Below are 25,005 nucleotides of genomic sequence, written 5' to 3' on the forward strand. Positions count from 1 at the left end.
TGACCCCTGGGTCCTGCACTGGGTGAGGGAGGCACCGCTTCCACCTGCTTAGCCCTGCCCGGGCCCTCCTGTGGCCCCCGGACCTGACCTCCCGGCCTCCAAAATCAGCAGACCCAGGTACGAATCTAGCATCTGCCAACCTGATGGGTGACCTGGGGGAAGTGACTCCGTGTGTCCGAGCCTCCATTTTCTCAGCTAAAAAAGGGGGTCCCTAGCAGACCCTCCATGTGGGGGATGGGGGTAAAGAGTGAATGAGAGGCTGTTTCTAAGGTGCCCAAGCATACCTGGCACATTGTAGGGGTGCCGTAAAGGGTCACCAGGACAACCAGCATCCTCTAAGAGCCCCTGACCTCTGCCCCCACTCCCACTCCTGGTAAAGTCCCGCCAGCAAAGGACAGAGGGGCCAGAGGTCAGGACAAATATTCTAACCCCAGGACAGAGCCTCCAGCTTTCCAAGGTGTGCCAGTCCCCAGCCTGTGCTGCCCATGGCGATGAGGCGGCAGACCAGGCGGCAGCCGGAGCGTGAGCACTTAGCAACAACAACAATAATAATAACTACAGCTAAAGTTACTGCACACCCAGCACATGCCAGACTGAGCACTCACAGCCTCGTTTAACCCACGACAACCCCGTGGTAGGCCCTACTACTGTGCCCATTTTACAGCTGGGGAAACTGAGGCTCTGAGAGACCACACAGCCAAGAGGAGCCAAGGCTGGATATAAATAGAAGCCCCATCCAGGCCTGCAGAAAAAGTACTGGTAAAGCAAAAGGAAGTTTCCAGAGCCTCTCAAGGAGTGAAGGCAGGGAGAGCAACAATGTTTGTTGAGCATCTGTTACGCGCCAGGCACCCTTCTTTGCCCAGGTGCCTCATTTATCCCTCATCACACTCAGCCCAGAAAGAGGTGTTAGAGTCTCTCTCTTTTTTTTTTTGGTGAGGAAGATTTGTCCTGAGCTAACAGCCATTGCCAATCTTCCTCTTTTTTCCCTTTTTGCTTGACGAAGATGAGCCCTGAGCTAACATCTGTGCCAATCTTCCTCTATTTTGAATGTGGGATGCCTCCACAGCATGGCTGATGAGTGGAGCAGGTCTGTGCCCGGAATCAGAACTTGTGAACCCCAGGCCGCTGAAGTGGAGCGCACAGAACCTCAACCACTCAGCCACGGGGCCAGCCCCCTTAGGGTCCCTCTTTTGACCAATAAGCAAACTGAGGCTTGGAGCAAAGAATGCCTGGCTAAGGCCCCATGGCCAGTTAGTGGAGAAGTTGGGATTCGAACCCAGAGCCTAGAGTTCTAATGCTAGAAGTCTTGCCAGTCTCCAGAGGAATTGCTGTTGGGCCTCATCCTCCTCCAGTCCCGTTCCCACCCCAGGGCCAGTCCCGCACCCTCCCGAGCAGATCAGGCCTCCCGATAAGACCCCACCAACAGTGACCTAGAGCCAGACACTGTGCTGAGATGCCCTCAACTCCCAAAGCCACCTGCCCCAGCACAGCTCTGTCCCGCTGGCATGACATGCCATCCCCCAGCATCCTTGACCAGAGAGGCTCCAAGCATGTCTACCAGCAGGGCCCTTTCCTAGGAGCTCCACATGTGTCACTCCCCACTTCAGCCCCACAAACTGGGTCTGTTATCACCCCATCTGTGGGTGGGGGAATAGAGGCACAAAGGCTGGAAGTGACAAGCCATGAGGCAGCTCAGGGCGAGACTTAATTTTTTGTAAATGCGTTTCTTTCCTTTCCCGCTGCTCTGTTTCCCAGTGGCTGCACCACAGAGCCAAATGATGTGGCTTATTTCAAAGTTAGTTCTTCCCAGGGAGTCCAGCTCATTCATTCATTCAGCTTAACAAATATCCATGGAGCACCTATGAATTGCCAGACACCCTTCCCGGCACCAGAAGGAAAGATAGGCAAAGCCCCTGCTTGCGAGCTGGCGGCCCGCTGGGCGCTGAGGCCCGTGTGGAGGGGCCATCAGAGGGCTGACCCTTTCCTGGGCCCTGGGCCCCTCTGGAATCTGGTAAAGCTCTGGACCCTGTCTCAGAAGAATATTTTTAAAAACATAAAATTAAATGCACAGATTTATAAAGGAAACAAATTGCCTTGAGATATAGATATCAGAATATTTTTTAAACAGATTCATGATACAGTCATATATCGCCTTTGTGTTAATATGTTAAATTCATTGCATAATAAATTAATACATTGATTACGTAACAAGACCTGGTGGTAGATCTAGCACCCTCCACCGTTTCAAGGTCATGATGAGTGTAAGCAATATGTTGTAGATGTCCACAGCCACCGTGATGAGACGGGAGAATATCTGTGATTTCTACTGGTGACAAAGTCACGGGCACTGGCCACCACCACCAAGGCCATTCGTGGCCTATATTCATCACCGTAGGAAAAGCCATGTCAGTTAGAGATTGGTGAAAAAAAATAAAACGTAACGTTTCTCCAGTCACAGATCCCTCGGGGTCTAGGGACATCCGTTAAGAACACTTGGTTTATATACTGGATTTTAAATATTATATTAATTATGTCTGTATGCATTCTCATTCAATTTTTTAAATCCAAACCATTTAGAAATATGTAACATAGAAAGAAAACACCATCAGCATCACCCCCATTGTCATCCCCTCCCCTGAAGTAAATCACCACTGTGAGTAGATTGTGTCTTCTAGGCATACAGACAAAATACGTCATACATACATAGAAAAATACATCATACATATATACAGAAAAGTACATTATTTGGATCTTTCTTACAGACAAATGGGTCCACAGCACAGGTAATGTTCTGCATCTTGCTGTTTTCACTCAAGACTACATCTGGGGCATCTTTTCAGATCAGTGCATTCTTTTTAACAGCTGCATAGTAGTCCGTGACATGGACATACTGGAATTTGTCATGTGTCAATCCTGTAACCACGCACCAGGCTCTTTACATGGGTTGTCTTAGGAATTCTCCCTACAGCCCAGAGATGGGAACTATGATTATCCCCATTCCAGAGAAGAAGCCCAGACAGGTAAACGCCCAAAGTCACACAGCCACTAAGCTGAGAGCTGTGTTTCAAACCCAGGCTCATCAGACACAAGGAACTACTCTCTCTGCGTTGGCTTTTATCTGTAGTTGACAAAATGCTTTTCCCAAATATGAGCGACATGCACCATTTTCCAGGAAAGAGATGGGCAGGGTGTATTATTGCTATTGACCTTCTCTTCGATCCTCAAATGCACCAGACACTCTCCCACCCCAGGGCCTTTGCACTCGTCTTTCCCTCCATCTGGAATTCCACTCCCCCTGACTCTCCCACAGCTGGCTCATCCTCTCAGCCCAGATGGCCTCTCTGCTGAGGGTTTTCCCTGCCACTCTGGTTAAACTTGCCCCCGACCCCACTCATCACCGTCTTATGTCTTCATGGCCCTCATCCCTATGGGAAGCTAATGGAAGTATTTAGCAGAACTGCCCTGGAGTCACAAAACTTGCTAATTTTGTTCATTACTGATTCCCTAGTCCTCAGTACAAGGCCTAGCACATAGTAGGTGCTCAAGAACCATTCCCAAGTGGATACTCAAATGAAACTCAGAGGGCGAGGGATTAATTTGAGGAAAGGTATTTATTACAAACATATTTATAGAACTTTATGTTGGTGAGTTTGCTTTTTATGGAGGGATAGTCCGCATACAGTGAAGTTACTCTTTTAATGTACAGTTCTAAGAGTCCGACAAATGTAACCACCACCATAATCATGCGAACATCGCCAATACCCCAGCGGGTTCCCCTGTGTCCCTTTGCAGTCAGTTCCCACCCCCAGACCTTGGTCCCTGGCAATTATGGATTCTGACTTTTCCAGAAAGTCACGTAAATGGAATCTTACAGTGTGTAGCTCTTGAGTCTGGCTTATTTCTCTCAGCATGGTACAGCCGAGCTTCACCCGTGTTTGTGCATCAACGGTTCTTTCCTTCTTACTGCTGAATAGAGTCCATTGGATGGATGGACCACAGTGACCTGTCCACAGTTGAAGTCTTTTTTCTAGAAAAAATGCAGGAGAAGGCAGGCCTGAGCAGACCTCCTTGGCCACTGGGACTGCTCGTCCACAGACGCTCATCTGTCATCTATCCGATCATCCTTCCGTCCTCCTCCAGCCCTGGCCTGTCAGAGATCCTTTCCTGTCCTTCAAGGCTTTTTCCAAATGCCTTCTCCCCAACAAGGAGCAGGGTTTACTGTCCCCACGTCACAGATCGGTAAAGTGAGGCTCGGAGAAGTGTCTCCTTCCCCAGGGGCCCACAACTAGAGCTTGGTAGAGCCAGAACTCAAACCCAGGCCAAGGGGAGCGTGAGGTGGTCCAAGGGCCAAGGGTCAGCCTCTCTGCAGGCTGGAGGGGTGGCGGGAGGTCAGGCCTCCATTCCTATCTCAGCCTGGAGAATCTGCCAACAGGAGGGTGACAGAGAAGGGGCGGGTCCAATCCTGGGGGTTGGGTGCTCCAGCAGACCTCACCCAGGGTCACTTCCTCCTTTGGGATCCTTCCCCCGACCCTTCAGCTGGTGTCTGAGCCCTAGGACAGACCCAACCCCCTCTACACAGGCCAACATTAGTCACCGGAGCCCCAGCCTAGCCAAACTGGGCCCATGTGGCCCAGATTAGCCATCCCAGGGCCCATGCTGGTGGGCGGGTGAGGCCAATTGGGTGATGGGCCCCAGCTGTGGGCAGCCTTTGCCCCGACCAGCCACTTGCAGCCACAGGACAAGCGGGGGTACCAGTGAGGGTGCTAAAGGAGCTCCTATCACTCAAGATGAACTCAAGCTACCCTGAGGCACCAGCCCAGCTCTGCAGACCTCAGGAAGCCCATGGGCAAAGAGTCTCGGAACCTAGCCCACCAGGTGATGACCTTGGGGAGTATCCGGGCCTCAGTGTGTCCATCTGCAGATGAGAAGCTTGGAGGAGATGCCTGAGAAGGTCTCACGGCAGGAATGAACTTGCAGAAGCTCAGGGCCTGGGAGTCTGCATTTTAAACTAGATTCCAGGAGGTTCGTGGCTCTCGGGAAAGTCCTAGAGCAGCCTCAGAATAGCTCTGCTTACTCTTACCCACCCGGTACTCCCCAGCCAGGCACACGTTAGAATCCCCGGGGGCTGAGAGGTGTGGTGAAGAGAGCATGAGAAGCTGCCCCGTGGGGATGACGGCAGCCTGGCCAGGGGTGGACGGAAGTGAACAGATTCGAAACTCACGCTGGGATCCTAGTGGCCAGAACTCACTAGCGGATTGAGTGGTGGCAGGAGAGAAAAAGAGAAGAGTCCAGGGTGAGGTCTGGGTTGGGGGCTTAAGACTCGGTGGGGCCATTCACTGAGATGAAAAGAGGAGGGGAGATAGGGTGGGCCTTCAGGGACAGCGGTGGTGGGAGCCGAGGAATCAGGGCTCCACGTCGGATGCTTTGGCTTGCGACGCTTGTTGGAAATCCACGTGGAGATGGCGAGTTGGTGGGACATTTAGGGGAGAAGTCTAGGTGGCAGATGGACATGGCGCCATCGGCACATAGGGAGGTGAAATTCCCAGGACCAACTGGAGCACCCATGGCAGAACCCTCACATGTGGACCTTGGACACTTCGGCATCTCTCTGGTCCTGGGTGATGCTTACAGATCCTTTTTCAGAATAATACTTCCAAAGGCATAAAAGAATAAGAATACCCAATAATATTGTAATTGTAATCAAAACATTAAAAATTGAATCTGTGCTATAATGTGCTAGCGTTATCCAGTGGTGGGTTTGAGAGCGTCCATAATTCTGAAGTCATGATGAGTTAAAAACAGAAACAGTATTTTAAGATATATAACACCTGTGTTGCAATATGAAAATATTTATGATTTCTATGGGTACGAAGTCATGGGATCGGCTAATAGTGCTATGGTTTGTGGCCTATGCTCACAATTGAAGGAAATGCCAAATTTTAATTATAGGTTAGTGACAAAAGATGTAATTTTTTTTCTCACCCAAGTTCATAGTCCCCCTGAATTCTCTTCACTGACTCTGTGGTCCTCCAAGAAGGACCTTTGACCCAGGGAGAGAGAATGTGACAGAGAGACTAAGGCCCTGAACTGGGCCATGAGAATCCCCTCAACATGTGGGACCTGGCGAAGGAGGAGTCAGCGGGGGGTTACCGGGAGAGGGGTCAGAGAAAAACTAGGAGAGGCTGCATCTGGGAAGTGCTTCCAGAAAAAGGGAGTGGCCATCTGGGTTGACCACTGTGAGCCAGAGAGTAAGAGGGGAACACGGCAGTGTCCCTTGGCCCTCCCTTGTCAAGAAGGTCACCACGGGGCGAGTTAAAGAGTGAAGGGGCCCCCGGGGCCAGAAGACAGGCGGGGGGGCATGGATTCAACAGTCTGGGTTCTATTTTTTTCTTGAGTGTGGTAAATACACAGATTTCATCATATTATTCTTTATGCCTTTTTTGTACGTGTGACATCCACCATAATAGTATTATTAATTTTTTTTAGGGATGGGGATGGAGGTGAGAAAACAGACACAACTTGTCCAAGAACTTTTGTCTTTGAGGGGAGCAGAGAAATTGGAGGCAGCTGGAGGGCACTGTGGGGTCAAGGGTATATTTTTTCTTGAATTTTTAGATGGGAGCTGTTGGGACACATTCCTCTGTTGCAGGGCACAGTGGGGAGGAAGAGGGGGCCCATGGGACAAAGGCTTGAGAAGCTCAGATAGGCTTGTCTCGCTGGTCCTCAGTCCCCTCTGACCTCAATATCCGGGTGCTTATACTTCAGCGAGCATCAGATTCCCCTGGAGCTCTGAGTACCACCCTAGAATTTCTGATTCAGTGGATCTGGGGTGGAATCTAGAAATTTGCATTTCTAACAAGTTTCCCAGGGATGCTGCTCCAAGCACCACAGTTTGAGAACCACTGCTCTAGTCAATACCAGCACCGGCCCCTTGCGCCCCCTTCAGGATTTGACGTTGCATTACAGAGGAGCGTGCTCCTTCAAAAGCATGCGCGGGAGGAAGGGATGGGAGCAGACCGCTGAGCTGGAAGAGGGGAGAAGAGACCAAGGAGGGGGCAGCCAGAGCCTCCCCCCACCCCCAGCCAAGGTCACCACCTCTCCCTAGGGAGCACCAGTCTTCCCAGGGACCCTGGGAGCTGCCCTGTCAGACCTCCTGGAAGACTGAGCAAGAGGGTGAGGGAAGGAGCCAGGCCGCGGGGTGGGGATGCTGGTGAGGGGCCAGTCTGCCTGCAGAATGGGGAGCGAGTGGAGGAAGGCGCCCACTCTGCCCGTGGGCACTGAGCCCTGAGAACGCGCTGTTCACCTTTGCAGCTAGATCCTGGTCTCGTGCCAGACCAGCTTCTCCCGCTCCTGGGAAAGAAAGAAACCCTGTCAAAGAAATGAGTGTTAGCTTATGGGATCCCAGAACATCCGAGCTGGAGGACCCTTGGTGCCTGGCTGGGTCAGCCCCATTTGGCAGATGAAGAGAGCCAGAAAATAGAAAGTTCAGCTTGGCCGATGGATCTGAAAATTCTTGTATGGGGAAAGATGTGTTCCCATTCCCTGATGGCTGGGCTCCCTGGGAAGCTGGGTAACCGGCATGACACCGGGGGCTCTGCTCTGACCCTTGCGGATCCTCTTTTTCCATCAAATCATTGAACACATGTCTACTGAGCACCCCTGTGTGCTAAGCATTTTGCTAAGCATGGAGATAAAGTGGTGAGCAAGACCAAGCCCTTGGCTTTGTGGAATTGACATTCCAGAGGGTGAACCAGGCAACAGACAGATAAATATGTAATATAAAGTCGAGGAGTGATAAGTGGTAGGAAGCTACCTGAAATGATATGAGGGGGTGAGCGATGCAGATGGGGCTTCCGGGCAGAGGGCACAGGATGTACAAAGGCCCTGAGGTAGGTGCATGCTTGCTATGTTGGAGGGATGTCATAGAGGCCAGTGCATCTGGAGTGGAATGAGGGAGAGAGGACTAGAAGAGGAAATCGGCGTGGTAGCAGGAGGCCAGGTCATGGAGGAAGCTGCAGTCATAGGGAGACCTCGGCTTTTCCTCTGAGTAAGATAGGAACCTGGGGAGGGTTCTGAGCTCAGGAGGAACGCGATTTGACTTAGGTTTAACAGGATCCCTCTGGCTGCCGAGTGGAGGGTGGACTTGTAACGGACAAGCACGGAGGCAGAAAGGCCAGGGAGAAAGCTACTAGAAGAGTCCAGGAGAGAGGTCACGGTGGCCTGGCCTGGCAGGGAAGCCTCCCCTGGTTGCTCTGTGTCCTTCCATGGGGACACACGGAAGGGACAGGAGCCTTCCCCCATTCCCTACCCTTGACCCCAGCCCACGGTCTCCCCACAGCTAGAAAGGTACATCCAGATGAGCTTGAGGTCGGAGCTGGCGCAGGCCCAGCGGCACATGGTCCAGAACCAGACGGCCACCATGCTGGAGCTGGGCACCAGCCTCCTCAACCAGACCACCGCCCAGACCCGCAAGCTGACCAGCGTGGAGGCTCAGGTACCGGACAGTGAGCGGGCGGCACTGGGGGGCCTGCGGCCGGCCAGGCTGGCTCACAGCCTGGGTTGTCTCACCTTGACCTCTGTCCCTGGGTGAGGTCAGGGCCTCCTTTGGACCTCCAGTCCCCTGGGGCCCCTCCCTGATGACCCTGTCACAAACCGTCCCCTGCCATCCCCCAAGCCCTGGAGGGGGACCCTGGTTTGGATCTTTTGCCTGTGTGGCTCCAGCGCACAGGTCTGTGCTGGGCACGGGGATGAGGGGGTAGCAGCACCCCTCCTTCGGGGGCCCACAGAGCTGCAGGGTAAGATGGTAATAAACAAGTCATTAGACCCCAGGGCGCCACAGCGCTGAGAGAGGCGGCAGTGGGAGTAGAGGGAGGGAGGGCGAGAACAGGCGTATAAACAGGACAGTGAGGGAGTGAATGGATGAAAAGATGACCAACAAATGGGCACAGTTTGTTGAACCCCTGCTATGTGCCCGGCACGGTTGGAGGTGCCCAGGTCCAGTTTACGGCAGTAAACAAAACAGACACGCCTCCCTCCCCTACGGAGCTTCCTTCCTAACGAGCACCAGGAAAACGAACAGGATGAATAACTTATAGATGTGAGATGGTGATAGTGCTCAGGAGAAAATAGCGTGGACAAGAGCTATGGGGAGTGTGTGCTGGGAGTGGTGGGTGGGATGAGATGTGAGTTTAGACAGCAAGGTTGGGAAGGCACCACTGAGAAGTAGGATTGGAGCCAGGCTTACTGGGAGAACCTTCCAGACAGGAAGAACAGCATGTGCAAAGGCCCAGGGGCGGGATGGTGCTGGCAAGCTCCAGGAACATCAAGGAGGCCAGTGTGGCTGGAGTGACCAGGGGGAGAGTGGTGGGCAAGAGGTCAGAGAGGCGATGGGGCAGATGGCTTCACAGGGCCTTGGAGGCCATGGCAAGGACTGGGGCTTGTCCACTGGGGGAGGTGGGAGCCACAGGAAGATTTTGAGCAGAGAGGCCACATTTTAAGAGGCTGCCTCAGGCTTCTTTTAAAAGGCTATCTTCTGCCCTGTAGGGGACAAGGGCAGGAACAGGGACCCCTGTGAGGAGGCTGGCACAGGACACAGGGTGGGAGATGTTGGAGGCCAGGACCAGAGGGTAGGCCATATAGGGGGAGGGCAGTGGTTAGGTCCCCATCTGGAAGGCAGAGCTGATGGGACTTGCTGATGGATTGGATGTGGGGTCAAGGATGACTCCTCCTGGGGTCTGAGCAGAAAGAAGAATGGAACCACCACCGTGCAATGATGGGGAAAGGCAAATTTAGAAAGCAGATTACAAACTCAGTGAGGGCCTGTAAGTGAGTGAATGAATGAAGGACCACAGGCACTACCTACTGGGAGGGTGGAAGTAGGTCGGCAAGTTTCTGAAACGGCAGGGCCCACAGGCAGGTGGGCAGCCACCGGGCAGGACTCCTGCAAGGCTTACATACCCCCCACCCCCTCCTGTTCTCCGGGCAGGTCCTGAACCAGACATCACGAATGGAGATCCAGCTGCTGGAGACCTCACTGTCCACCAACAAGCTGGAGAAGCAGCTGCTGCTGCAGGGCCACGAGCTCCACCGGCTGCAGGGCCAAAACAGGTGGGCACTGCTACTCTGGCACTGGGCTGGGATGGGAGCTGGGCTGGGACCTCAGTGGGTCTGGGACCCAGAGTGAGCACCAGAGCCAGGGCTGGGCTGCGGCCAGGCCAAGGTTGGAAGCTGGACTTGGGCTAGTGCCCGGGACAGGGCCTGGGGCCAGAGCTACAGGCCAAGCTAGGGCTGGAGCGAGTGAGCGAGGATCTGTGGGGGCCAGGGCTGGAGCAGGAGCTGCGACTGGCTCAGAGCTGGGGTAGGGACTGAAGCCAGGGTAGGAGACAGACCGAAGCTAGGAGTGAAGCGGCCACTGGGCCTGGGCTGAGGCTGGGGCTGGGGGCTGGGCAGGCACAGGGCCTGGCTACCCTCCACGGGGCGGTGACAAGGGACAGGCATTTTCCTGGGGCTCAGGACACCCTGATTCTTTCTCCGTTCTTTCTTTCTGTCCTTCTCTTTCTTTTCTTTCTTCCTTTATTTATTTATTTTATAAGTTTTAACAGCTTTATCAAGCTATAATTTACATACCATACAATTCACCCTGTAAATTTTAATTTGCTGCCCTTATTTGTAAATCAGCAAATCTGACCTCATCCGACAATTTGTCTTCCCAGAAGCAACCGCAGTTATCAGTTTCTGGTCTGCACCAGCAGACTCTCTGCCTCTATAAGCAAATATGCACAAGGGAACACCCTTGAAATTACAAAGGGAAAAAGAGTCATGGGGTACAGATAAGGCAAACAAACAGACATCTGAGGCTGATTTCATCTCGGTTTCCAGCTGAGTAGAGAAAAATCTGCCAAGATCAGGGTGCTGGAGAAGGCCAAACCCACAACGGAAGCAGCCACGGGCCTGTGCACGGGGCGAGGTGCGATTGCTGTTCACGTGTCGGGTCAGGATAAGGCCGTAAGGCTCGCCCAGCCCCCTCGGATCTGGGTGCAGTTAATAATGGCGTGTCCACCTTCTTATTCTGATTCCCTCACCCCAAGGTGAGGGAGGGCAAGGGCTGGAACACTTTCCATCACTCTGAACTGGCACCAAGTGCCTAGAAATCAGTGAAGATGGAAGGTGTCACCAGTAAGCTTTTGGCCCATGGAGACAGCCAAAATTCTAGAACCCGAGTGTGCCCAAATTCTCTCTCTTCCTGTGGCATAATGTGGGGTCCGAGGGAAGTTCCTGCTGCCCTGGCTGGACTCATTTTCTTGTCTGGAGAATAGTCAGCATAAGCTCACGCGTAGGAAAGCGTCTCCCTCCTCCCCTGTCCCTCCGCCACCCCCCCCCCCAGCACGGGTGACCCTGTTCCTAGTTCTTGTGTGTCCTTCCGTGCATGCAATCCACGATTATGTTTTGAGCTCTTACCATGTGTCAGGCACTATTATAGACGCTGGGGTTACAGAAGTGAACGAATGACAGAAATCCCTGTCCTTGTGGAACTGCCATTTATAAGCTGATAGTCCGGGGTTTCTTACGAATATGTAAATACATACATATGGATTGTCCCTTTTTTTGGCCTTTCTAAACCCAAATGTAGCATACCACTCTTCTGCACCTTGTGTTTTGTTTTTTTTTCAGTTGTCCTGGAAATGGTTCTAATATCTGCCTGACACACTTGCTCATTCTCTCCTCCACCTGCAGCACGCTCCTCTGTACGGCTGTCCCGGCATTTATCTCCCCAGTCCCCAGTGAAAGGGCATTAAGGATGCTTCCAGTCTGTGGCTACTCCAACCAGTGAGGCGATGAATACCCTTCCCACAGTTCATTGCACTCACATGTGAGCAAATCTGTGGGGTAAAATGCCAAAAGTGGAAGAGCTGCGTCAAAAGCTTCTTTCTCTTTTAAAACTCTTCTTTTTTTTTTTTTAACGTATTACAAAAATGCCTCCTACCTATTATAGCATCAGACAGTAGAGACCCGTATAAAATGAAGGGGAAAGCCGGCCCCCTCCCCCTCCTCCTCTCTCTCCTTCATCATCCCTCCACCCTGCTCTGTGGAAGCAGCCAATTTAGTGGATTTTCTTTCGCTTTCTCTACAAGCACAGGCACCACTGTGTCCTTCCATGTCTTTCCAAACCTTTTCCCAGAAGTTCACCCGTATCCCTCTACGTTTACATGAAAATCTTTCTTCTTTGTCTCTTTTTTATCATCCCACAGGTGGGGTTCGACTAGAAGCAGTTGAGTGCCAGGTGTTCACTCCACGTCCTGGGCATCTTTCCGATTCTGGGCAAACGCCCTCTGCCTCTCTCCTCTTCGCGGTTCCAGAGCATTTCCAGGGACGCCAGAACAGAGCACACTCAGCCAGTCCTGGCTGTTGGCCATTTAGGCTGTTTCGTTTTTCCCTGTTACAAACAATCCCACAACGGGCCTTCTAGCCCAGCTCCCTGGAGGTCATCTCCTGAGAGTGGACTGCTAGGGCAAAGGGCAAGCGTATTTGGGATTTAGCAATGGCTACCTCATTGCTGGCGTGTCCCTCCCACCTCCGCCTTTTTCCTCTACCGGACCCAAATCCGTCTTACTCCAGGGCCGCGTCTCTCTTTCCTACCATTCTCACTCTGTGCCGTGGGTGGGCTCGGACCTCCAGGCTGTGTAACCCGGGCAGGACGCTCTACCTCTCTGAGCCTCAGGGTCGGTCTGTACCGCGAAGTCACCCCGGGACGCACGGGAAGCGCGCGCGTGTGACTGCCTGGTGGGGGGACGGCGGGCTTACCTCTGCGCCCCCGCCCGCAGCGCCCTGGAGACGCGGGTGCAGGCCCTGGAGACGCAGCAGCAGGCGGAGCTGGCCAGCCTCCGCGGCGAGAAGGAGCGGCTGCGGCGCCTGCTGGGCCGCCAGAGCGGCGCCCTCGCCGGCCTCGAGCGCAGCCTGCGCGCCGCCAGCAGCAACTCCAGTCTCCTGCAGCGCCAGCAACGCCAGCTGCTGGAGTCGGTGCAGCGCCTGGTGCGCGTCGTGGCCCAGGGCCCGGGTGAGCCAGCGGGTGCGCCGGGTGCGGGAGGAGGGCAGGACAGCAGAGGGAGACCCTGCTTCCCGTCCCGGGTCACTCAGGGGCCTGGAAGCCACCGCGGGAAAATCCCCACCCCTCTCCCACCAACTGTGAAATCGAAATAACAACAAACAATAATAACAATGGTGACGACAACAGTCCTAAGAGGAGCCAATCTGGGCTCTACTGGCTGACTCCGTGTATGACCTTGGACATGCCCCTGTCCCTCTCTTGGCCTCAGTTTCCCCATCTGTTTAATGGAGGTAATGATGATAACAAGGACACCACTAGCCCAGACTGACGGGTTTGGGTTCCAGGATCCACCATTCATCCTCACTTGCTTGGGCTTACCCCACCCTTCCCAGGCCTCAGTTTCCCTACCTTTAGAATGGGGAGGTTGGACTTGATGCTTCCTGAGGACTTCTCCCACCCTAAGGCCCCTGCCCCTTAAGCCTGAGAGGGCCGAACAGAAGTGAAGAGGCGTCCCTGGCCCTGGCTTCCTTCCAGAAGGGAGAATGACGCCAGCCCACACCCCGGCCCCCACTGGCTCCTTCTAATGGGACCCACTTGGGGTGGCCAAGGCATTCCAGGATCCAGCCTCAATCACTCAGTCAACAAACACTTACTGAGCACCCACTGTGTGCAAGCCCCAGAGCAGGTGCTGGGAATATGGTCGTGAACAGCACAGTCGTGGCCCCCATGGTCTCTTGCAGAAGGGCCCCATCCCCTGGCGGTGGGTCTCTGAGGGAAGGAGGAGGAAATGCATATTTGCTGAGTGCCTACTATGTGCCAGCTGCTCTGCTGACAGTGTTCCTGAAGTTTGCTGACCACGGAAGGCCTAAAAAGCTGAACTGAGGAGAGGGGCTTTAACCTGCGGGCAGTGGAGAGCCGCAGGAGGTTGTCGAACAGGGTGGGACTGAGTCTTGGGACGCTCGATTGGAACCCGGGAGTGGAGAGCGGCTTGGTGAGAAAGACGGAGGAAAGCGTTCCTACTGCTGCCAGATGGCCGTGGGAGGAGCTGGAAGGCACAAGGGCTCAAGCAACAGCGATGGCTCCCAGGCCATGTGGCTGGCAGTGATCTGGGGACACAGGATGGCGCCACGGCTCCTCCATCTAAGCTGGGCAGGCCCTGCTGGGTGGAGGTTTGAGGCCTGAGGTAGGAGAGCTGGATACCTCCCAAACCGTGAGGCGTGAGTGACCCAGACCCGTCAGCAGCTCGTGCAGAGCCCTGGTGGTGAGGCTGCCTAAATCAGCACCACACGTGGGGTTCTTATTGCTCAGCCCACGGTGTGGGGCCCGGGCCCGATGCCTCGCCCCGCAGGCTCACTGCTCACCCAGTCCCAGCTGTGGGCAAACGTCTGCTCACCAGTCTGGGTGGGAGGTTGTGCCAGGCACCTCGCCTTGGGCTCCCTTTGCCAGAACACCCTGTCCTCCTGCCCCACCGTCACCAGGGAAAGGCACTCGGGTGTTGTTTCTCCCCTAGTCTAGATGGAGGAACTGAAAGAGGATTAGTCACCAAGCATAGATCAGAGGACTGGATGGAGACAAGCGCAGGACCCAGGCGTCTGTGAAGCCCAGCAGGAAGCCTGCACCTGTCTCTGCATAGCTTTGTCCCAGGCAGGTGGAGGCTGGCAAAGGATGGAGAACTTAGGTTCAGAAGGTTAGAAGGACAGGGACACAGGGAGAGAAGACCTAACCCGTGCATAGTATCAGGAGCAGAATCCATTAAGGTGGTCCGGTTGCCAGCCTTACGGAGGCTCAGTGCTGGAGACCCAAGGAGGTGTGTGGTAGGAAGGACACTGGCTTTGCAGTCAGATGGACCAGAGTTCACGCTCCGGCCCCTTCACTTACTAATTCTGGGACTTTGCATAGTCATTTAATGCCTCAGAGCCTCAATTTTCCTCACCTACAAAATGGGAATAATAGTAGAACCCGTCTCACAGAGTTCTTGCACAGAGGATCAGATGAGCTCATGCACGTGAAGGAGCTGAGCGCAGTGCCTGAGGCCAAAAGGGGGCAGAGCTGGTACAAATTGCCAGCCCAGAGGTCCAGAGGGGGCCCAGGCTGGGGCCAAACTATGATGCATATCAGGACCCATCCATCCTTACTCTTATGCTCCCTGAAAATATTTTTCCTGGCCCCAAACTGCCCCTGGCAGTTCCTGACTAAGAAACACTACAGTGCAGGGTTGGTATTTCACCTTTACTGTTATTGTTGTTGTTATCGCTATGTTGTTGACTAAGGCAAAAAGGAGTGGACAGAGCCTTGGAAGGGTGGCTGGAATCTGAGGGCAACTCCCAGCTCCACCCTCACCTGGCAGGTTAAAGTTGGGCCTGACCCTGCTCCCTGTAGACCAGCACCTTCTCCTGGCTCGACTGGGCTCCAGGTCCCCACAGACCAGGGGCTGACAGGTGAGGCGGTGGACACCCTGCGGGGGAACGTTTGTGCACAGGCTGGGATGGATTCAGGGATGTAATCACTGCATTTGAGATGTGGGAAGGCCAGCCTCCTTGGAGCAGGTGCCCCAGCTCCAGGACTCCCTTCGGATTCAAGAGTGAGGCCAAAATAGGAAGTCCCGCCCCTTGGTAGCCTTCTGGCTCCTCATTGGTGAAGATACCTATCCATCTGGAACTTTAGCCCTCTCCTTGGATACCCACCTACCCAGAGATTGGATTCTGTTGGAATCACAGCCCAAACCTCTATTTGGATCCCACTAAAGCAGCCAGAGAGGGGATGTGAGACCCCTGTAGTTTATCCATCAACAGGCCCATTCTTCAGGCCAGGCCTGGAGGCTCCCAGGGCCCCAGTAGGATGCAGTCATTAAATTAATGTTCTCCAGCAGGGAGAGCCATGGGCCTTTAAGCCCAATGGCCCGCTCCTAGGGAGGGTGTAATGAGCGGGCCCACCTCCAAGACTGCCAGGATATCCAGGTGGAGGGGATCTGAGCCTCCCACCCAAGGGAGCCCCAAAGACAAAATGCCCGTAAGACCTGGAGAGGGGGCAGGCTCTACCCAAGCTGGGCGCCCGTGAGCGAGTTACTCCCTTGGGCCTCAGTTTCCTGGTCTATGAAAAGAGGAAGTACCTCACTGGAGTTCTGGCCCGTTACCCTCCCACAGAAGACTCTAGCAGCCTCATCTCTGGCCTCTCTGCCTGGAGTCTCATCCCCTCCAGTCTCTGTTCCACACTCTGACCAGTATGCTCTTCCTCCGCACAGTCAGGGCTCCTCAGCCTGGCATTCAAGGCTGACCTGGCCCCTGCTGAGATCCCGGCCTCCTTCCTCGCTCACCTTCTGTGTCCCAGCCTCTCCCTACTCCTCCCAGGTTCATCAGACAGCTGGAGCTCTCTGGCCTCAGCTCCAGCCTCATGCTGTGAGCCATTCCCCCTCCCTGGCCTCAGTCAGTTCCCCTCACCGCACTCTGTTCCATGCACACACCAGGACTGTTCCCACCTTGGAGACTTTGCATATGCCATTCTCTCTGCCTGGGTGACTCCTCCTTATCCAGGTCTTAGCTCACCATCACCTCCTCTAGGAAGCCTTCCCAGGTCTGATTCACCTCCCTGTCCCCAGCACCTAGCACACAGCAAGCAGGAGTGCCCACCTAGCCCCTTGCCTCTCTCCTTAGCTCACCTCCAGTTGCTTGTGCTTTGTCCCACTGCAGCCTCCCTGAGGGCAGCCGAGCAGGTGTTCCAGGACTGTGCAGAGATCCAGCGCTTCGGGGCCAATGCCAGTGGCGTCTACACCATCCACGTGGCCAATGTGACGGAGCCCAGGAAGGTTAGGGGGCTCCCTGGGGGCTGAGCCATGGGCCTCCCACACAGGCCCCCCATCAGCGCAGGCCTTGTCCAACATCTGAGATACCAGAGAAGGTGGGGTGGCCCTTCTGGAGCCCCCACTCAGTCAGACCATGGGGTTAAAGCAGAAGTTCCCAGAGCTGGAAGTGCATCCTTCTGCATCTTCTCCACAGGCACTTTTGGTTGGAATAGCAGGAAATAGTTCTATGTTGGTTCACGTAGTGCTAGCCGCTGTAACAAAGAAACCCTGAAATTCCAGGGGCTTAACACAAAGAAGTTTATTTCTAGTTTACTTATAGTCCAGTTGAAGGCGGGCGTGAGGGCTCTGCCCCACACGGGAAATTAGGGACGAGCCTGCTGGGGGCCCACTGTCTCCACTGAGCGGCTCCTAAGGCTGCTCCGAGCTTTGAGGTGCAGTTTTCTGATGGGGAGGGAAGCCGAGGGTAAGTGGGGGTGTCAGGAGGGCGGGTTGGGGGCCAGGCCCAGAAATGGAAGAGTATGGGGAACAGGTAGCCAGTCTTCCCACTTCATGGTTCCCTTTCCCCCCTTCTGAATATATCGAGGAGAATGGCTCCATTTGTTTCCAGAGTTTCTTTAACACTTTGCACACGCCTGCTTAACTCCCTTTTAAAAAATAGAGATCAGGCCCTCAATTTCTAGCTGGAATTTTGTAGCATTTTGTTTTCATTGTATTCATTTTTACAATTATCTGGATAAAGGCAAGTGTTACTAGTTTTCCCTTTATGATACGGATAAGATTTCCTTTTAAAATATATTTAATCTGAGTATTTAAGTAAAAAAAAGAAAAGGACACCATTTTTTTGGTAAATATTCTATTTGATATTAAGTAATTCAGCTATGTTGGAATTCGGGAAAGTGCGAACGGCTGGAATTTGGGAACACTGATGGAGAGGGAGGAGCTGGCCTGGGAGGCAAGAAAGCTGGGCTCAGAGCTCAGCTTTACCTCTGACTCACTTGCCTTGCACAAGTCTCTTCTCCTCTCTGGGCCTCAGTTTCCTTTCCTGTCCCCTCTGTAACTCCCACACAGATAGCACTGTCTTCTCTCCCTGAGCATCTTTACCATCTCAGAGCCTCTACTCCTGCTACTGCCTCCTTTGGAAATGCCATTCCCACTCATCTCTACCTGGCAGACATATCGTCATCCAGGTCCCTGTTCCCGGGCCACCTCCTCTGGGGAGCCTGGTTGCCCAGTGACTCCTTCTTGGGAGTTTTCCTTGTAGCTGCCCCAATAGCTTCTCATAATCTATAGTCTGCCTTCTGTATCATAGCCTCCTCCAGGCCAAGCCAGCCCCAAGGGTTGATTTATCCCAGATTCATCTAGTCCGTGGCCGGCCACCAAGTTTGTCCTCGTTGGCCATTGAGCATGTACTGAACTGGCTGGAGAAACAGTATGTGGCAAAGCTGAGACTGAAAGATATGATTGTGATGCGTGGAAGCTCTTTGAGAGACAGACCTCTTTTTGTCTTATCCATGTTGGCATCCTCAGTGCTTTGAATGGAGACTGGCACATAGTAGGTGCTCAGAAAACATTTGTCCACTGAATGTAAGAGCGTCTCCTGAATCTACACTGTGTGCCAAGTGCTTTACACCTCTCGGCATTTAACCCCCACGGCAGCCTTGCAATAAGAGCGAATGAAAAGCCTCCATTTATTTAGTTCCTAGAATGTGCCAGCCTCTGTTCTCTAGATGACTCATCTCATTTAATGCTCACAGCAACTCCAGTTTGCAGATGAGAAACTGAGGCACAACGAGATTAAGGTATTAAGATCCTCCTTTGGCAAATGAGGAAAGGAAGACTCTGAGAGGGCATCGCTTGCCCGCCACTTTAGAAAAATGATGACAGTGGGTGGGGAATTTGAACTTGGATCTTTCTGAGGCCCCTGGCCACCAGGTTCACCCATTGCTCTGTGAGGTTCTGTCAGTCAAATCTACACTTGGGCAAGCCCAGACCTGACCTCCAAGGGCTTCCAACTCCCCTCGCCCAATTCTCTCCAGGTGTTCTGTGACATGGAGGCTAATGGAGGCGGGTGGACCCTCATCCAGCGCCGCGAGAATGGCAGCGTGAATTTCCAGCGGAACTGGAAGGATTACAAACAGGTAACGCTGCCTTGGGGAGGGGCTTTGCAACCCCAAAGCCTGGGGCCAGAGTGGGGTGGTAGGCAGGGGACTGGTTTGCCCTCAACCCTTCCCAGACAAAATCAGCCCACCTAAAACCAACCACCTTCAAATAGACTTGCCCAGTGCACATTCACTGTTAGGGACCCCATCATCGGAAATGGAATCTTCTTTTTGCAAGTTCTGATATATAGCCTAAGAATGAAAATTTAGCTTCATTTTTGTCTTAATTTTTGGAAAGATGATGCATGTACATTGCTAAAAATTTTTAAAGAATACAAAAAGTATTCTTTACTTTTTGTAAAAAAAAGCAGAAACAGAAAAAAGTAATCTTGGGGCTGGCCCGGTGGTGTAGTGGTTGAGTTTGTGTGTTTCACTTCAGCAGCCTGGGGTTCGAGGGTTTGGATTCTGGGTGCAGACCTACATACTACTTGTCACGCCATGCTGTGGTGTTGTCCCACATAGAAAATAGAGAAAGATTGGCACAGATGTTAGCTCAGTGACAGTCTTCCTCAAGCAAAAAAGAGTAAGATTGGCAACAGATGTTAGCTCAGGGCCAATCTTCCTCACCAAAAAAAAAAAAATGTAATCTCCCCCACCCACTCCTGGCTGCATTGCCTACATGAATGTCCTTGCCTTTGCACATATATGTGACCACACCTGCAAGACAGATTCTTTAACACAGAATTGCTGGTTTAAAGAGCCCATGCATTTTACAAGATGAGAAATAGTGCCCGATGGTCTTCCAATTTTCTTAATTAAATTTTGAATAAAGAATTTTTGGCAAGCTGACTTAAAGCTCTTAAAGTCTTCAAAAGCAAAAGCAATAGAGAAAGATACACAGAAATACAACAATATTATTGTGTCTGCTTGCTGTTCATTTGATAAATACTTAAAAATAAATACCAAGTTAAGCTATGAGTGTTCTTAAACCAATTGGGTTTTAAACCATCATTAAAGTGGCAGAAAGAAATAGAGTGCTCAGAGGCAGAAATATGCAAAAAGAGTCCTGGGTATTAACCATTAGGCTAATCAGGCAAATAGCACGACTAAAGTGGGGAGTGGGGCTTACGTGTGCCCCTGTCCTTGGTGCTGAACTATTGTTCTGGCCGCGGGCATTGGTTTCTTGTCTCCCTGGGACACTCGTGATAACAAATGCTCCTAGCTTCCCATTTCTATGTTGCTGAAATTTTGCAGTGCCTGTCATGTCACTGAACGAAGTTTGCTCTACAGTTTATGCAGCTGATTAAAATCTTCAGTTTTTATTGAGGTTTAACATACATGCCGTGAAGTGCACAAAACTTAAACGTAAGACTCAGTGAATTTTTATTTATGTACTTACCCATGTGACCACCATTCAAAGCTCGATATACAACACACACTTCCAGCATTCCCAGAAGTTCTCCTTCTGCCCCCTCCAAGTCAATACTCCCCCAAAGGTAGTCACCGTTCTGACTTCTGTCACCACAGATGAGTGTTGCCTGTTCTTGAACTTCATAGAAATGTGATTTCAATTATTTTTAACAGGATTTTACATCTAGAAAAGTTGTAGTCTTTTTGCTCTAGGAGGTGGGGAGCTCCCACCCGTAGGCCTCCCCACACTGTACTTTATGAACTTGATCATTAGGCAGAGTGGTTTTGGCTAAGTGGCCGTGGAGCCTGGCCCAGCCCAGCTCCTCAGCCAGGGGTGTAGTCTTCCTCCTCGAGATGCAGCCCACCCTCATCCTTCCTTCCCCACAGGGCTTCGGTGACCCGGCTGGGGAGCACTGGCTGGGAAATGAAGTGGTGCACCAGCTCACCAGCAGGGCAGCCTACTCTCTGCGCGTGGAGCTGCAAGACTGGGAAGGCAACGAGGCCTACGCCCAGTATGACCACTTCCAGCTGGGCAGTGAGGGGCAGCTGTACAGGTGGGCTCGGGGCCAAGGCAGGCGGGTGGGCTGAGGTCCCCAGGCTAGTGGCTACAGAGTCTGCACCAAGGGTCAGTCCCTGGGCGTCTCCTGTTTCTACCATCTGTCCCCCATTTGGGCGCACGTCACTGGATCTGGAGGCGGCTGGTTAGCACTCAACACATCCCAGCCACTGGGTGGGGTGGAGAGAATGTCAATGATGCGGCCATCCCAGGAGCAGGAAGGGGCATTCCAAGGTCAGCTACCCCAAGTCAGTCATTTTACAGAAGCCCACAAGGGGGGAGGTGACTTTCCCAGCCTGTCCTCTGCTGTGAGGTGAAGTGGAAAGAGCCTGGGCTGGGAATCGGGGGACCTGGGCTCCTTCTGGCTCTGCTCCAGCTCGCTTTGTGGACCTGGGCAAGTCAAGGTTCTGGCTTTTCTGTGCCTCTGCTTCCTAACTGCAGGATGGGCTTAAATACAAATATACTGTAAATCATCAAGGTCTCCCCCACCCCCTCAGCCTCGCTCTTGGCTCTGTTTAGGAAAAGGAATGAGCATTTATCAAACACCTACTGTGTCCCAGGCACATTTCTCCATTTAATCCTCCCCACAACACTCCAAGGTGAGCATTGCTGTACCTGCTCTAGTGATGTGGAAACTGAGGCAGAGAGCTTGGGTCTCCTGCTGCCAGAACTCACAGTGTTTCCACTACGTGATGTTGCCTCTCTGAGAAACTCGAGGATCTTGAAGATAAGCCTGGATCCTGGCTGTCTCTGAACCAGGACAGAATTGAATTCACAGGCTCACACTCACAGGACCTCACGTGTCGTCTTGTTCTTCATATGATGCTAGAATCAGTCATCATCCAGCCATGCTGGAATGCCTCCACTGATGGGGAGGTCACGTTCTCCTGAGGAATCTCTGATGACTGTCTATCCCCCTGTGCTTTATGCCTAAGTCCACTTCTGGGGGCTTTTCCGTGGTGGGTCTCCACCCCACTCTCTTCTGGTCAATGCCCCTGGTGCCTCCAGCTAGGTGGTTCTGACATCCCTCTTTATGGGACTCACCTCAATCTGATAATATTCCTCCTTAAACTGCAAGGTTCAGAGTTGAATGAAACATCTCCAGGGTCTGGGCTGAGCTGGATGCTTCCCACTCCTCAAGCTGACCAGTGAGTAGCCACGACACCCTGCTGACCTCTACTTAAGCCACTGACCACCAAAGCCAAGGCCTAAGTCCTGACTCCATCCCTCTCCCCCTGAGTGACCTGAGCAAGTCCCTCCACCTTCACATCTGTAAGGATGGGTGCCCTGCGTGTCCCTCCCTTATTCAAAGTGTCAGAGGCTTGACTGAGATGCTGTACACAGGGCACTTAGTAAATGGCCCTTAGTAAATGCTTCGCAAATACTGTTGTAATTGCTGTCTCTGAGCAGCGCTTCACCCACTTGGCTGGCCTGCTTGTGTGAGTTCGCTTCACTTCCCATCCCCGGTGCCCGGTACGTGGTCCGTGCAGAGCAGGAAGCTGGGGGAGCCTCGTACATCTTTCCCACACATGTAGCACTTCAGCCTCATCCACCTGACCCGGTTCTTGGGCAGCAGCTTCTGTGGCTCTAAGTCCAGGATCTGCCGTTTTTCTCGGGGAAGAACTATCCAGAGAAGTATCTCATTGCACTCAAGAACACAGCCCTGGAGCCAGGCTGCCCGGGTACGAATCCCGACTGGATCCCTCACTGGCCCCCTGACCACAGACAAGTCACTTAACCTTTCTGTGCCTTAGTTTCCTCATCTGTAAAGTACAGTATCTATTTCATAGCTGAGATAATCTGTGGAAAGACACCAGCATATGGTAACTGTTAAGGAAATGTTGGAGATATACCAATAATATATTCACAGACAGAAATATAGTATTTCTGCCTCTGTGTACATCTCTGTTATTTATGTCTATCTAGAAAAACACATACATGTATGTTAAATATGTTAAATTTGGTGCTCCTTGCCACGATCTCGTATGTGAATCTGATGCGCCGCCTCTGGCTTTTTATCTGAGCCATGGAGCGCTCCCTACCCTGGTTCCAGTCTGCGATGCCCAGGCCTTGAAGGGCCCACATCTACTTGACCCTCTGCAGAGCCCCAAATAATAACAGTATATCAAATACTTGCCTTGTACCAGCCACGGGCTAGCACTGGTCATTTAAGGAAGAGCCAGACCTGGGCCCCACCCCTCCAAGTTGTTCACAGTCCAGTGTGTCCTGTGTGTCTCAGGGCAACGGGCCCACAGGCAATCCCATACTCCCGGGGAGACAGGAGCTGCCCAAGGGGAAAGCACAGGGGCACAGAGATGCTTGTGCAATCAGGGAGGGCTTCCTGCCTGGAGGAGGTGATGCCTATAGAGGGTGGGCATTCTCCAGAAAAAGAGAGGATAGGAAGGGCATCCCAGGCAGTGGGGATGTTCTGAAAAAAGGCAGAAAGAGAGCTGACCTCCAGCTGGCCGCAGATACCCCAACCTGAGCGAGACTCTTTCAAGGGCTGCTGGGATCATGAAGAAGAGTATCTGCTCAATCAGGAAAAGCTTGGGAGACTGAAGGGGGAGAGCCTGGAAAGTACAGGGGGACTGGAAACTGCCAGAGAAGGGCCAAGGGGAGAGTGAGAGAACAGACGCTGGCCCCTGTGCCCCCACTGCAGAGTCAGCAGCTGGTGAGGGGGGAGGACCCCCATGGGGAAGCCCAGAGGCAGCGACACATGGGCAGTCAGCAGCTGGGGCAAGGGCACAGGGATGGGAGGGGCACCCTTGTTTGTCAGACCCAATAATGGGGCCTTCTGGGGCCCGGCAGGAGTGCATGCATAAGCATGCAGAGGAAGCGGCCCACGGCAAGGGGTGGGGTTCACAGACAAGGCACAGGCACATAGGGACACTGGGCGCGTGCCTCCCAGAGGCGCCTGCACCCCCCGACCCGATTCCAAGTGCGAGACGCACACAGAGATGCACACACAGGCACAAGTACAGGTATGGAGGGCTCCCCACACCCCAGGGGTGCACACAGGGCCTACAGAGCACACAGACTCACACCAGTGCCTAGCCACACACACACCCAGACACGTGTGCAGACGTGCCTCGCAGAAGCTCTTGACAATCAACAAACACAATCCCAGGCACGGAGCAGATTCCAGAGCACACACTCAGACCTGCACAAATTCAAAACAAACACACACAGGCACATACAGGCATGCAGAACCATGTTCAGATGCTCCCAACTACAGACACACAGCCCCATGCACAGCCCCGTGGACGTGTGGAAAGCACACCTGGTGTGTCTAACTTGGGGACTCCCCAGAGACTTGTGTGTTTGGGTCCCTGGGCCTGAGCTGTGAGCATGTTTGAAGTGCATCTGAACAGTGATCAAGTGGAGTTTCCTGGTCCGTGACTTGAGGGTCCCTCAGAGGTTTCAGATCCCCTTTCTGGTTCCCAGAGGGGAGGGGAAGAGATGCAGAGCCTGCGCTGAGGGCCTGGGGACAGCAGAGGGGCCAGCGCTGCTGGAGTGACCTCGTGAGACTGATGAGCTCTGTCCAGCCCTGGTTCCACGCAGCCCCAGACTGAGTGTGACCCCAAACCTCAGCCTGGGCCCTGAGCCTGGCCTTGAACTCACATCACTGAGACCTCCAGGGACCCTCAGTGGCCACAGGAAGAAGTCGGGGCCATATGAGCAGGGGGGTCAGCTGCCTGTCCCCACCCCAGGGAGCCCCTGGCCCGGCGGGCCTCTTGGCAGGGGGGTTTGCAACACCAGTCATGCGAGCCCAGTGGCATGTTTAAGGGCACAGTTAGGGCTCCACAGCTGGCCACAGCCCTCTGGGCCCTGGGCCAGGCCCCTGCCTCACCACAGACAGGCAGAGCCCATGGGTGTGAGGCACAGGGACTGAGCCAGGCCACATGCACAGGCCCCACCTTCTGGATCCCACTAGGGGCGTCTCCCAGGCCCTGCCCTGGGGAACCAGAGCCTCCCTGAGCTGCCCCGGCTGCATCTGCTGTCCACTTGCCTCCACCCGTAGGACCTTCTTAATTGCTCCTAAACCGGCTCCCCGCCTCAGCTGCCAGGGCTGCCCTCCCCTGCCACAGGCACCCGA

The 25,005-nt window shown here is 53.3% G+C and overlaps 1 protein-coding gene across 3 annotated transcripts in view; it reads left to right on the forward strand.

Annotated features, from left to right (window-relative positions):
- Window positions 1-25,005, forward strand: part of ANGPT4 (angiopoietin 4) — a 51,761-nt gene that overhangs the window by 16,005 nt on the left and 10,751 nt on the right. For 2 of the 3 annotated variants that reach the window (XM_008529217.2, XM_008529219.2), the window contains exons 2-7: window positions 8,339-8,494; window positions 9,986-10,107; window positions 12,822-13,054; window positions 16,732-16,847; window positions 18,881-18,982; window positions 20,741-20,907. In XM_008529217.2, the coding sequence (XP_008527439.1) occupies window positions 8,339-8,494; window positions 9,986-10,107; window positions 12,822-13,054; window positions 16,732-16,847; window positions 18,881-18,982; window positions 20,741-20,907 (896 nt within the window). Of the gene's footprint in view, window positions 1-8,338; window positions 8,495-9,985; window positions 10,108-12,821; window positions 13,055-16,731; window positions 16,848-18,880; window positions 18,983-20,740; window positions 20,908-21,987; window positions 22,873-25,005 lie in introns of those variants that run through there. The other variant, XM_008529220.2, reaches the window with a different exon arrangement.

This window comes from Equus przewalskii, chromosome 21 (genome assembly GCF_037783145.1).
Source record: "Equus przewalskii isolate Varuska chromosome 21, EquPr2, whole genome shotgun sequence".
NCBI lineage: Eukaryota > Metazoa > Chordata > Mammalia > Perissodactyla > Equidae > Equus > Equus przewalskii.